Below are 15,151 nucleotides of genomic sequence, written 5' to 3'. Positions count from 1 at the left end.
CATAATGAGTTCCTGAAATCCTTACAACTGCAAGAGAATTGGGCAATGACCACACAAAGCTCAAAGAGTGAAGTACCATATGTATTCCTACCTCAGCTAAAGAAAATATCCCTTAATTGCAGTATAGTAGGAAAAGCCCCAATCTAAAAATGATCAGAAGTTTCAACAATGACATGGTAGAGTTTCTCCTTCCTTAGCAGCAGAAATTGTCTCCTGTATGTTGTACCAAAAAACTGCTTACCTGAATAAAATGTGTTGATTTTGGCAAGTTCTTTTTCACAGGTTTGGAAAAACTTTTCTTCAAACTTGGCAAAATATCTCTTTACTGTGTCCTCATCTGTAACTGAAAGCAAGGAAAACAATATTTAAATTTAATGTCCAAAGACCAACTAGGGAAACAAAAATGAAAGTTACTAATACTTCCTTAGTCTTCAAAATGACAACAAATAGGCATTTCTTTGAAAAAATGAACTTGTGAACTATACTAAGGAAAGGTTAATCAAAGGCTTCTTCATAGGCACACAATTTTTTAAACTGAATGAGGTTTTCTAAATCTCTACTATAATAAATTTATAGTGGTGGAGAAAATAAGTGTTCATAAGACTTCAGAAGACACTACTGCAGACAGGTGATCAAAGCAGTCTCAAGGTACTGGGAGGTGAAGTGAATAAGATTCAGCAGACAGTAGACTAATATTGCATTCAAAAATGTAGCAGAAAATGAAGACATGAATATGTAATGGTTTCTGGAAAAAAATGAGTTGATTGCTCTAACAACTACCTACTCATTTTTACCTTAGCTGCACCAGACACAGAGAAAGAGACATAGACTGACGGTTATAAATTAGATATTCCAAACGTTCAGTTGCTGGATAGGGACATAAATGAGCTAAGTAACTGGGTAATTGTGCCAGTGTGGTGATAAATGGCAACTGACACATTCAGGATAAGTAGTGATATGGATTCTAGTTAACGGCAGAGCACAAGTCCATCTAGCTAGCTGCTGCCTAGGTTGTCAGATCTTCCAATTTTTCAGGGAGAAGTCATAAATCTAGATATTTTAAAAACACTGTGTGGGCCAATCAATGTATGTCTTTGCAGGCAGGATCCACTTTGTGAGTTGTCATACAGCATATTGATTTACTCAATCTTGTAGTACAGATATATATATCTTCAGGAACCCCAAGTGAGCTCTGACTAGACTCCAGATGCTAACTGTAATTTAGAGCTATCTTATTTCTGGATCTCTAGGGCACACTAAGCTTGAAATGCCCAGAGAAAGTATAGGTTCTTTTACATTCCCTCAGATGCTTCAAATCTTAGGAGAATCCCAGAAATCCTTAAATAATTCACCTCTCCAGTAATAAGAGAAATAGTATTTCCTAAGTAGTATGTAACACATATGCACACACACACTAATTCCAGAGATATTTTAAAGAAAACAAAAGCTTAAAATGAAGTTTCTCCAGATTTTGTGGGCAAGGCAATGACTTTGGAAACAGATTTTTGAGCACAATATTAGAGATCGTTTATTGTCTTTTTTACCCTGGATGAGGTATTAATTCCTCTGAGCCTCTTTTTTCATTTGTAAAATGAGAATTAATAAAATCTTGGAGGATTTGTTAAAAAAAATAAAATAAAATAAAATGAAGTTTTAAAAAGCATGTTGAATCTATTCATTTAATTTGAAAACAAAAATGTAAAAAAAAAAATAGCACTACTACTTCTCTAGTCTTATGCTTTAGAACTGAACAATTTATGCAGGATTCTACTATTTTGCAATAAAGAAAGGATGGCTACTTTAAGTTCCTCATGTAAGCTTAGCAGCTGAGGTACAATAAAGGCTATAACTGCCCAAGGCCAGTGAGAATTATTTTTTCAAACCATAAAGCAGGTCAGAGCTTTTTGAAAAACTGACCTTGAGTTAAAAGATGCTCCATGGTAACATATGCTACTCTTTTTTTTCTTCTGGCCTCTCTAAATGGCTTTCAGGATCTTAGTTCCCATATCTGGGATTGAACTCGGGCCCCCATAGTGAAAGCATTGAGTCCTCACAACCAGATCGCCTGGGAATCCTCCAGATGCAGCTTTTATAATACCTCTGGCTATAGCTTATTTAGAATAATAGTCATATCTTACTCTACTTATCTACCCACTTTTTAAAAATTTTAATTTTATCCTCTATTGTATTGGGAAAAAAAACCCAACATGTCCTAATGTCAATCAGTCACAAAACTATTAATTCAATTAATCACAAAAGACTAAATTTAGTTCAAAGAAATCTAGTGTAAATAAGTCCATATATTAGCAAGATCTATCAACAAATATAAGATTAGCATCAAGAGGAAAAAAAGGAAGAAAAATGAAAGGGTGGGGGAAAAAAATCCAGAACCGGCAAAGAATGACTCAGAGAGTACTGCTGTAAAGATCCCTTTGTTCTTAGTTAAATAAATATTAATACAGTCAGTTATACTAAAGAGAGAGAGAGAAGAAGAGACAGAGAGAGAATAATGAGAGATCTGTCGATTCTGTTACGGTTTTATCTCTACCTTGCATTTGTGGATGACAGACAATTTCTTTCTCATCTACCACTCCCAAAATTACTAAGTTAATAGCAAATAACTCTAAGAGTACTAATCAAGGTAAAATATTCTTACTGCATAGCAACCACCATCAAGTGCTTTTTATAGCAATTTTCAGGAATACACACACACACACACACACACACACACACACACACACACATATATAACCATAAGTGTCATCTTACTTTCACATAAAATCTCTCAAAAACCAATTCTTTAAAACAATCAGTAACCTCAAATTTTTATGACTACTTTCAGTTTTGTTAATGTCCAGAGCTTTGAGAGACTGAAGGTAAGAACTATATCTTTTTTATCTTTATAGATCCTATGCCCAGCATAATGTCTGGTACACAGTATGCACTCCATATTTTATTTTTTAAATTGTAAATATGAAACATATTTGTTTCATAATAATTTTAAGAAAATTTTAACTCTCTATTAAAGTTTAAAAAGACTAAACTCCAACAATTAAATATTTGTGTACAAAGGAATGAAGCTGACCCCTCTCTCACATCATATACTAAAACTGTCTAAATGGATCAAAGATTTAAATATAAATTTGAAAGTATAAAACTCTTAAAGAAAAACAGGCATAAATCTTCATGATCTTAGATGAGGCAATGGTTCCTAAGATAAATTTCCAAAAGTATAAGTAATAAAAGAAAATACTGATAAAGTAGAATTCATCAAAATTAAAAACTTATGTGTTTAAAAGGGCACTATCAAGAAAGTGAAAAGACAGAGAATGGAAGAAAATATGTGCAAACCATACATCAGATAAGAATCTAATACCCAGAACTCCTAGAACTCAACAACTAAAAGACAAATAGCCCAATTAAACCCAATTTTTTAAATGGGCAAGGATCTGAACAGACATTTCTCACAAAAGAAAAAGAAAAAAGACAACAAGTGTTGGCAAGGGTGAAAACAAACTGAAACGCTTGTACTGCTGGTGAGAATACGAAATGATGAGGCCCTCGGGAAAAATGTTTAAGTTCCTCAAAATATTAAATACAGAGCTACCTACCATATAATCCGGCAATTCCACTTCTAGGTATATACCCAAGAGAAGTGAAAAAAAAAATTGTGCGTGAATGCCCATAGCAGCATTATTCATAATAGCCAAAAAGTGGAAATAATCGAAGAGTCTATAAACTGATGTAGGATAAACAAAACATGGCATGTCCATGTAATAAAATATACTCAGCCATAAGACGCAGTAGTAGTAGTATACATGCTACAACACATACAGCATGTAGTAGTAATATACATGCTACAGCACAGACCTTGAGAGTATTATGGAAAAGAAAAGAAGCTAAACACTAAATATCACATATTACAAAATCCCATTTTATATGATATGTCCAGAACAGGCAAATCCATAAAGACAGAAAGTAGACTAGTGGTTGGCAGGGCCTGTGGGGAGGGAGATTGGGAGGGATGAAAATGTCTTGGAATTAGACAGTAGTGATGGTTGTGCAACCTTGTGAATATATTAGAAACCACTAAATTTTATACTTTCAAAGGGTGAAATTTTACAGCATCTGAATTATATCTCAATAAAAAATATTTTAACTCCAAGTTTAACCCTATAACAGAAACAGATTGAAACACTAAAGCCTATTTATTTATCCAACAAATAATTATTGTCCCATTAGATGACAGGCTCTGTGCTAAATACAGAGATAGGAGATAGAAGAACAAGATAGATGTGGTTTCTGCTCTCAAAGTCTGTAGTCTAATGACGGAAGCAGAAAGGAAAAAAACCCACACAAATAAACAAAGAGTTACAAACTAGAAAGTATAATGAAAACAACAAACAGGGTATTGAGATAGACTGTAGAACCAGAATGGATGACTATCCTTTTTGGCAGGGTAAGAGATCATCAGAGAAGACCTCTCCATAGGAGATAACTTTTTATCTGAAACTTGAACCTAAAACATAAGGAAAAGAAAGGGGACCTGAAAGCAGATCACAATGGGACTGACAGTATGATGTGACAGGAGGTAAGGTCAGGGAAGTAAGCAAAGGCCTTTACATGCAGGAAGATCACGTTGAGTTTAAATTTCATTCAAAGTACAATGGAAAGTTTTGAAGGGTTTTAAGGAGGAGTCTAAAAAGTAGAAGAAAAAAGTAGAATTAGTTTAGTTTTACTAAAAAGATAATCTAAAATAGCATTTCCCAGGACATTATGTATAGAGATGACAGGAAAGGAGGAGGAGAAAAATTTCAAGGAATTCAAGTAAGTCTGGGAAATACAAGTATAAGCTGATCTCTTTAATGTAGTAGTTCTCAATGAGGGATGATTTTGTCTCCTGGGGGTCATTTGGAAATGTCTAGAGGCATTTCTGTTTCTCAAAACTAAGAAGGTGTTAACTGGAGTCCAGGGGATAGAGGCCAAGGATGCTGCTAAACACCCTGTAAGGCCCAGGACATCACCTTCTCTCTTTCCTCTTCCTCAACAGAGAATCCGAAATGTTACCACCACCAAGTTGAGAAACTTTGCTTCAAGGCAAAAGAAGCTTTACTATGCCAACACACGTTGTTATTATTTCATAAGGAGGAGAAGTAGTATACTGTGTTTCTTAAAGTTATTTATAAGAACACCGTCCTTCTTGGGGGTAGAGGGAGGGTAGCTGGGAAGGACAGGGGGAAGATGGGAAGGGGGTGAAGAGCACTTATTAAAATTTTCAAGAATGTGATTCTGTGCAAAAATGGTTTGAGAGGCATAAACTGTAATATTACCACCATCTCTTTGCATTTTTATTATGCTTTTAAGGCTTCTTAGCATCTCAAAAACTACTCATAAATGAAGATGGCTGATAAATAAAAATTAACATGTAACTAGGTTCCATCAAATACAGGAAGAATATTTAGCACTACTGGTTCCACGCTTTTAGAAAAAGAAAAAGTGTTCTGAGATTTTTTTAAAAGTGTGATTTACAAATAAGGAATAAATAACTTAAAATTCTATTTTTTCCCAAATGCTACTTCATCAACAGATGGGTGATTATATAAAGCATATGGCAAAGAAGGATTTCAAACATTAAAATGTTACTCTAAAATCACTGGTGTAGTAGAAATAGGACTAATTCAGTGTCATTCATTCGACAAGCAGTAAGTTCCTCTCATGAATCAGGCAATGAGCCAGGTGCTAGGAATATAATGATAAGCAAAATACATATAAACTCTGTCCTCAGAGATCACACCTAACCCAAAGAAGCAGACTTTAATCAAATACACAAATATACAAACTGTAATATGGATCTGAAGAAAAAAGTAAAGATGAAAAAAAAAAAATTAGTGGGCCCAATCTAGTCTGCAAGAATTGGGAGAGGGGCAGTGAGGGAGTCTCTCAAAGTGTCATCTGAGATGAAATCTGACAGGTAAGTAAGCATTCGCTAGAGCAGCAGAAGCACTCCAAGCAGCAGGAACAGCATATAACATGATATTGTAAAATGAAACGAGCAGGAGACATTTGAGAAACTGAAGAGGATGGTGTAACAGCAATCCAGGGAGCAAGGAGGACACTGGCGGCAGTTAAGCCTTGACAAGCAAGCAGGGGCCAGCTCAGTCAGGCCCTGTCGCACAAAGGACTAGCCTTTTCCTATGACCAACGAGACATCCTTGAAGGATTGTAAGCAGAGGAATGATTCTGATTAGATATGTTTTATAAATGAGGAGATGTGGGGAGACTAATCAGATTTAGTATCAGTTCAGTTCAGTTGCTCAGTCGTGTCCAACTCTTTGTGAATCCACGGGCTGCAAGGCTTCTCTGTCTAGGACCAGCTCCCGGAACTTGTTCAAACTCAGGTCCCTTGAGTCAGTGATGCCATCAAATCATCTCATCCTCTGTCATTCCCTTCTCCTCTTGCTCTCAATCTTTCCCAGCATCAGGGTCTTTATCAATGAGTCAGCTTTTCACATCAGGTGGCCAAAGTACTGGAGTTTCATTCAGCTTTAGCCCTTCCAATGCATATTCAAGGTTGATTTCCTTTACAATTGACTGGTTTGATCTTGCAGTCCAAGGGACTCTCAAGAGTCTTCTCCAACACCACATTTCAAAAACATCAATTCTCCAGTGCTCAGCCTTCTTTATGGTCCAATTCTCACATCTGTACATGACTACTGGAAAAACCATAGCTTTGATTATACAGACTTTTATCAGCAAAGTGGTATCTCTGCTTTTTAATATGTCCTCTAGGTTTGTCATAGCTTTTCTTCCAATTCAGTTGCTCAGTTGTGTCCGACTATTTGTGACCCCATGTACTGTAGCACGCCAGGCTTCCCTGTCCATCACCAACTCCCCAAGCTTGCTCAGACTCATCTCCATTGAGTCGGTGATGCCATCCAACCATCTCATCCTCTGTCGTTCCCTTCTCCTCCTGCCTTCAGTCTTTCCCAGCGTCAGGGTCTTTTCCAATGAGTCAGTTCTTGGCATCAAGTGACCAAAGTATTGGAGTTTCAGCTTCAGCACCAGTCCTTCCAATGAATATTCAGGACTGATTTCCTAGACTGATTGACTAGTTTGATCTTCCTACAGTCCAAGGGACTCTCAAGAGTCTTTCCAACATCAAAAGCATCAATTCTTTGGCACTCAGTTTTCTATATAGTCCAATTCTCATATTCATACATGACTACTGGAAAAACCATAGCTTTGACTAGATGGACCTTTGTCAGCAAAGTAATGTCTCTGCTTTTTAATATGCTGTCTAGTTCTGTCATAGCTTTTCTTCCAAGAAGCAAGCCTCTTTTAATTTCATGGCTACAGTCATCATCTGCAGTGATTTTGGAGCCCAAGAAAATAAAGTCTGACACTGTTTCCATTGTTTCCCTATCTATTTGCCATGAAGTGATGGAACCGGATGCCATGATTTTAGTTTTCTGAGTGCTGAGTTTTAAACCAACTTTTTCACTCTTCTCTTTCACTTTCATCAAGAGGCTCTTTAGTTCTTCTGCACTTTCTGCCATAAGGGTGGTGTCATCTCTGTATCTGAGGTTATTGATATTTCTCCCAGCAATCTTGATTCCAGCTTGTGCTTCACCTAGCCCAGCATTTCGCATGACACACTCTGCATATAAATTAAACAAGCAGGGTGACAATATACAGCCTTGATGTACTCCTTTCCTGATTTGGAACCAGTCTGTTGTTCCACGTCCAGTTCTAACTGTTGCTTCTTGACTTGCATACAGATTTCTCATTAGGCACTAAGGTCTCCTGAGATAGGTATTCCCATCTCTTTCAGAATTTTCCACAGTTCGTTGTGATCCACACCATCAAAGGCTTTAGTGTACTCAATGAAGCAGAAATAGATGTTTTTCTGGAATTCCTTTACTTTCTCTATGACCCAAGACATTGGCAATTTGATCTCTGGTTCCTCTAGTGACATATAATTGAGATGAAATTATCTCATTGGCACTAGCTTTGACATAATTGGAATTATTTATCACCCCAATGAATGCTTATCTAATATATGCTAGTCAAAAACCACCAACAGATGAAATTATTGTTGTTGCTCAGTTGTCCAGTCATGTCTGACTCTTTGCGACCCCATGGACTGCAGCATGCCAGGCCTCCCTGTCCCTCACCATCTCCCAGAGTCTGCCCAAGTTCATGTTCATTGCATCATTGATACCATCCAGCCATCTCATCCTCTGATACTCTCTTGTTCTGCCTTTGATCTTTCCTAGCATCAGGGACTTTTCCAATGAGTTTGGTCATCAGATGACCAAAATAAATGAAATAGCAATAAATAACTGCAAAGAGGGGATAATTCAATAGCAAAACAAATTGTGTATACCAGTGTTTTCAAGTATTTTTTGCTTTCATAACCTCAAAAAAATTTTGAAAAACTATCTTGAATAAAGTTATAACAAAATGTTTTGAGCACATTTAAATAGTTATAAGCAATGGAATTTCTGATGCATCATAATTATTTGCATTTTAAATTAATATGACATTGGTTTAAATGTAACTAATGGAATTTAAATGCCATAGCAATATGATAACCATCATCCATTCATTATCGAATACATAAATGAGCTCTTAACATTTGGAAATTTTATATAATTTCATTTTTTTCTTTAACTTACATTTCCATTCTACTTACATTACAAAATTTATTCTAATATAGTTTTGGATCTGGAAGCCATTTATGATTATCATATTGTACTTCCTAGACATTAAATGTAGATAAATGAAAATTTAAATACAACTTTTCAAACCATAAAACTCAAATATTAGAATTTCTTCTGGATTGAGCTATCATTACTATTATTAGAACATACTACATCATACTACATCAGTACAACAAATATGTAATAAGCTTTGATAAACATCAGATATAAAAAGTAAAATGTTATTGGTAATTTGAAAATAAATCTCATCTTTAAATGGATGATACTTTTTCTCCCAATTAGTTCACATATCCATTGATAAATGTTACTTTATTCCTAGAAAGATAAATAAGTCAACTGGAATGAAAGTATGTTGTAGCAACATCAATTCTTTGGACTCCTTCCAAATGTTTTCCAAAACCTGCATACAGATCTGTTGCTGGGGTTTCCCAGGTGGTGCTAGTGGTAAATAATCTGCCTGCCAATGCAGGAGATGGAGGAGAGGCAGGATCCCTGGGTGGGGAAGATCCCCTGGAGTAGGGAATGACAACCCACTCCAGTATTCTTCCTTAGAAAATGTCTTGGACAGAGGAGCCTGGCAGGCTACATACAGTCCATGGGGCAGCAAAGATCTGCATACAACCAAGTGAGCACACACACACAGTTTTAATAATGTATAGGGTGACAAAAAAGTCATTCTTCAATTTCACTGAGAACAATTTGACTTCAGAAAGATTTGTTTCCCTGTTAATCACTCACTTTCTCAACATCGACATCAAATATTTGAGTATTTCAGAGTATTTCTTTGTTTGGGAGCCAGAGAGTCAATCTAGATTTAATAAGAAACAAGCCTTTCTTTTATAAAATCAGAGAAAGGCCATTTGAAAGGGGACTCTTGGACAACTGCCTGGCAATTACTGAGGCAAATCAATTTCAGGAATTAGTATATATGGAAGACTTGAAGATGGATTCCCCTAAATGACAGTAACAAAACTTTTTCCAGCACTGCTTCTTCATTTACCCAACATGACAAAACACTAATTTGTATACAGATGATATTTTTAAGTGAATTATCTATTCTTTACTGAAGGACTTCCATTTGTTAATTCTGTTAGCCTAATTATTTCACATTAACTAGAAAGTATATGCCATTATTTAAAGCTACTTTGTCAATCAAATCTATGTAGTTTAAAGCTACCTTGAGATAAATTATTAGTCATCACAGGTTTTTCACTTCTATAAAGCAATAGGTTATATACATTAAGATTGGATTTACTATAAACAAACCAAAATAAATCCCATACAAGTACTAACCAGGCCCAACCCCACTTGCTTCAGAGATCGTGAATGTTCAGGGTGCCATGGCCATAGACAAATACAAAATATCTGATGATTATTTGAGAGGTATTAGTTTAACTGAATTTTCGGGATTGTTTTTGCAAAAATGAAAACAAGAATGAACCATAAGTATTATAACCACTCTGGTTACTTATTCCAAGAACGACAGTTATTTCAAAGAATGACAGTCATTTCTCTCTGAAGCAGCAGGCAGGTAGCTAAAGATAGAATGCTTTTATAAGATCATAACATCAATATTCCAGTCAGATATGAAAAGTTAGGAAACATAGCTTTCTAACAAAAAAAAAAGTACTGAAAAATCAAGTATATTGTACTCTGTTACTTCTTTAAGATCCATAGATTACACCTTTGTTGAAAAACTTCCCCAATATTTCCAAATTTTATTGACTTCATAGCAACATGTCAACTAAAAAAAAAAATTAAGTTCTCAGCTCCAACTGCCTCAAAGCCAGAACGTTATACACGTCCCTCCTCCTCTATATTCTAAGACTGTTCAGTATTCTTCAAATTAGAACAGAAAATAGCCACTGATAGAGAGACTCTTCCAATGACTGACAGACAACTTTAAAAATGCATCCCTGAATCACATTGAGAAAGATGAGATAACAAAGGAAAAACACATGAAGCAATAAGGAAACAAACTGGCTACTAAAATCAGTTTTTAAAAAAAATCTTAGTGATTTTATGTTTAAATAGAAGATTTGGTAATAGAAAGTGGTCAAGTTTCTATTTCCTTGAGGAAAAACGAACATATTCAATTAAAAAACCTTAACTAATTTTTAATCTAAAAATCAGTTTGGGCTCTTAATTACATATAGACAAATGAACAACTAAAGCATACTTTATAGCTGCATCTCTCTTAAAACATGGATTGAGTGTTCTAGTTCAAGATGGCAACACAGACAACTCTTGAATTCATCTCTTCCCTCAGATACACTGAATCTGCTGCTGCTGCTGCTAAGTTGCTTCAGTCGTGTCCAATTCTGTGCGACCCCAGAGACGGCAGCCCACCAGGCTCCCCCGTCCCTGGGATTCTCCAGGCAAGAACACTGGAGTGGGTTGCCATTTCCTTCTCCAATGCATGAAAGTGAAAAGTGAAAGTGAAGTAGCTCAGTCATGTCTGACTCTTAGCGATCCCAAGGACTGCAGCCTACCAGGCTCCTCCGTCCATGGGATTTTCCAGGCAAGAGTACTGGAGTGGGTTGCCATTGCCTTCTCTGACACTGAATCTAGAACTACTCAGGAAGTAGTCCAGAAACGAGGTGAGTGACTCTTACATATCAGGTGAAGGAGAAAATGCCTACATCATCCACTTGAAATCACTAGGAAAGGATGAGACACATTCTGGCAATAAACCCCATCCCTGGCAAATCACCAGACAATCGGGAGGGAACTCCCAGCTTCACCAAGAGGGGAAAAAAGGACTGGACCCCACATCTAAGAGAGAAATAGAAAGCAATACAATAGTGGTAGGGTTCTTCAATAAATCACTTCAAACAATGCACAGATCATCCAGAGAGAACATCAATAAAGAAACACTGGATTTGAACAAGTTAAACCAGACTTACAGAACATGTCATCCAACAGCAGCAGAATGCAGGCATACCTCATTTTAGCTTTACTGCACTTTACAGATATTTCATTTTTACAAATTGAAAGTTTGTGGCAACTCTGAATCAACCAAGTCTATTTGCGCCACTTTCCCAACATCTGTTCACTGCATGTCTCTGTGTTACATCTTGGTAATTCTCACAATATTCCAAACTTTCTCATTATTATTATACTTTTTTATGATGATCTGGGATGTCCGGTATTACTATTGTAATTGTTTAGGGGCACCATGAACCACACCCGTATAAGATGGCAAATATCACCATAAACATTGAATGTGTTCTGACTGCTCAACCAACTGGCCATTCACCAGTCTCTTTCCTTCTCCTGATTCCCCAAGACACAATAACGTTGATGTTAGGACAATTAATAACTCTACAATGGCCTCTAAGTGTTCAGGTGAAAGAGTTACACATCTTATTTGAAACCAAAAGCTAGAAATATTTAAGCTTACTGAAGAAGGCATGTCAAAGCCAAGACAGGCCACAAGCTAGGCCTCCTATGCCAGTTTGCCAAACTGTAAATGCAAAGGAAAAATTCTTAAAGGAAATGAAAAGTGTTACTTCAGTTAACACATAAATGATAAAAAAAAGTAAAACAGCCTTAGTGCTGATACAGAGAAAGTTTAGCAGTTTGAACAGAAGATTAAACCAGCCACAGCCTTTCCTTAAGCCAAAGCCCAATCCAGAGAAGGCCCTAAATCTCCTCAACTCTATGAAGGCTGAGGGGTGAGGGAACTGCAGAAGTCTGAAGCTAGCAGGGAGTTGTTCATGAGGTTTAAGGAAAGAAGTCATCTCCATAACATTAAAGTACAAGGTAAAGCTGCAAGTGCTGATGTAGAAGTTGCAGCAAGTTATCCAGGAGATCCAGCTAAGATACTGCATGAAAGTAGCTACACTAAACCACAGATTTTCCATGTAGATAAAACAACCTTCTATTGGAAAAAGATGTTATCCAGGACTTTCACAGCTAGAGAGAAATCAATGCTTGGCTTAAAAGCTTAAGAATGGGGGGACTCTTTCATTAGGGGCAAATGCAGCAGGGTACCTGAAGTTGAAGCAATGACTATTAATCATTTCAAATATCCTAGAGCCCTTAAGAATTATGCTCAATCTACTCTGCCTCTGCTCTGTAAATGGAACAACAAATCCTGCATGACAGGACATCTGTTTACAACATAGTTTACTAAATATTTTAAGCCCACTGTTGAGATCTATTGCTTAGTAAAAAACTATTTCTCTCAAAATGTTAGTGCTGACAATGCACCTGGGCACCCAAGAGTTCTGATGGAGATGTGCAATGAGATCAGTGCTGTTTTCATGCCTGCTAACACAACATTCATTCTGCAGCCCACAGACCCAGAGAAATTTCAGCTTTCAGGTCTTATTATTTAAGAAATATATTTCATAAGGCTATAGTTGTTACAGATAGTGATTCATTTGATGGATATAGGCAACGTAAATAGAAAATCTTCTGGAACGGAGTCACTATTCTTGATGCCATTAAGAACATTCATGATTTTTTTTTTTTTTTTGACTCTGTGGATCACAATAAACTGTGGAAAATTTTCCACTTAAAAAAAAAAAAACATTCATGATTAATAGAAAGAGGTTAAAGTATCAACATTAACATGAGTTTGGAAGAAGCTGATTCCAACGCTGATAACTTGAAGGGATCAAGACTTCAGTGGAAGATGTAACTAAAAGCTTTGAAGGAAAGAGCAAGAGAATTAGAATGAAAAGTGAAGCCTAAGTAAATCTAAAAAAGCGGGAATATATGTATACATACAGCTGATTCACTTCACTGTACAGTAGAAACTACAACATTGCAAAGCAACTATACTCTAATACATTTTTTTTTTAAAAAGGGAAGAAAAAAAAGACTTAAGACTGTGCCAGTAAGGAAGTGGGTAACTTGGGGATTTGCATATAACTCATAGGTCACTGCATGAGTTAGATAAAACAGTAAATTCCCTCCCCTGCTCCAAAAAAAGTAGAGTTTAAAAGATGTGACTGAATTGCTGCAATCTCATGATAAAATTTAAACAAATTAGAAGTTGCTTTTTAATGGATGAGCAAAGAAAACAGTTTGTTGAGATGGAGTCGAGTCCTGGTGAAGATGTTGTGAAGATTGGTGAAGTGACAACAAAGGATTTAGAATATTACTTAGTTGATAAAGCAGTGGCATGATTTGAGAAGACTGACTCCAATTCTGAAAGAAGTTCTGAGGGTAAAACAGCCATGCATGTTACAGAAAAATCATTTGAGAAAGGAAGAGTCAACAGAGGAGGCAAACTTCATTGTTGTCTTACTTTAAGATATTGCCACAACCACAACTTTTAGCAACCACCACCCCAATCAGTCAGCAGCTTTCAACATCTAGGCAAGATCTTCCACCAGCAAAAAGATTACAACTTGTTGAAGGCACAGATGATGATTAACATGTATTTAGCAATAAAGCATTTTTTAATTGAGATATGTACATTTTTTAGACATAATGCTAGTACATACTTAATAGACTACAATACAGTGTAACATAATTTTTATGTGAACTAGGAGACCAAAAAACTTTGACACGCTTTGTTGCAATATTCACTTTATTGTGGTAGTCTGGAAGCAAACCTACAATATCTCTGAGGTATGTATGTACATATTCTTCCCAAGTATACATGGAATATTCTCTGGGATAGATCATATGGTAGGCAGTAAAAGAGATCAATAAATTTAAGAAGGTTGAAATCATAGCAAACATCTTTTCTAACTACTATGAAAGTAATTCTAGTATGAAATTAGAACCTTGAAGTCTCAACCTCTACGGCTCTTCTGAACTACATTCAGTTCCCTGAACCAGTCATACTTTTCTTACCTCTGGACCTCCACACAAGCTGTGCTTCTGGCTGAACATCTTCCTCCTGAGCACCCCAAACTGTCTCTCTCCCCAGCCTCAACTTTCATATTCACATTATTTCCCTTGTTCCCTGACACCCTAGTCAAAAGCCCTTCTCAAAATATTACTGATCAGAATAACCCTGAAGGTATTTAACACATTTAATTATTGACTGTAATTGACAGATGAGTGGATAAAGAAGATGTGGTACATATATACAATGGAATATCACTCAGCCATAAAAAGGAATAAAACTGGATTATCTGTAGTATGTCACACAGAGTGAAGTAAGTCAGAAAAACAAGTATTGTATATTAACACATGTATGTGGAATCTAGGAAAATGGTATAGATGAACCTATTTACAGGGCAGGAACAGAGATGTAGACATAGGGAACAGACATGTGGACAAGGGGCAGGGCGATGGTGACAGTGGGATTAATTGGGAGACTGGGATGGACACATGTGCACTGCCATGTGTAAACAGATAGCTGGTGGGGACCTACTGTACAGCACAGGGAGCTCAGCTTGGCGCTCTGTGGTGACCTAGACGGATGCAATGGGGCAGGAGGAAGATCCAAGAGGAAGGGCTCT

The 15,151-nt window shown here is 36.5% G+C and overlaps 1 protein-coding gene across 1 annotated transcript in view; it reads right to left on the bottom strand.

Annotated features, from left to right (window-relative positions):
- Window positions 1–15,151, bottom strand: part of XPR1 (xenotropic and polytropic retrovirus receptor 1) — a 208,152-nt gene that overhangs the window by 73,340 nt on the left and 119,661 nt on the right. The window contains exon 3 of the mRNA XM_019976614.2: window positions 242–343. Within this exon, the coding sequence (XP_019832173.1) occupies window positions 242–343 (102 nt within the window). The remainder of the gene's footprint in view (window positions 1–241; window positions 344–15,151) is intronic.

The sequence above is a fragment of the Bos indicus genome, chromosome 16, assembly GCF_029378745.1.
Source record: "Bos indicus isolate NIAB-ARS_2022 breed Sahiwal x Tharparkar chromosome 16, NIAB-ARS_B.indTharparkar_mat_pri_1.0, whole genome shotgun sequence".
Taxonomy (NCBI): domain Eukaryota; kingdom Metazoa; phylum Chordata; class Mammalia; order Artiodactyla; family Bovidae; genus Bos; species Bos indicus.
This window is presented reverse-complemented; position numbering and strand designations above follow the sequence as displayed.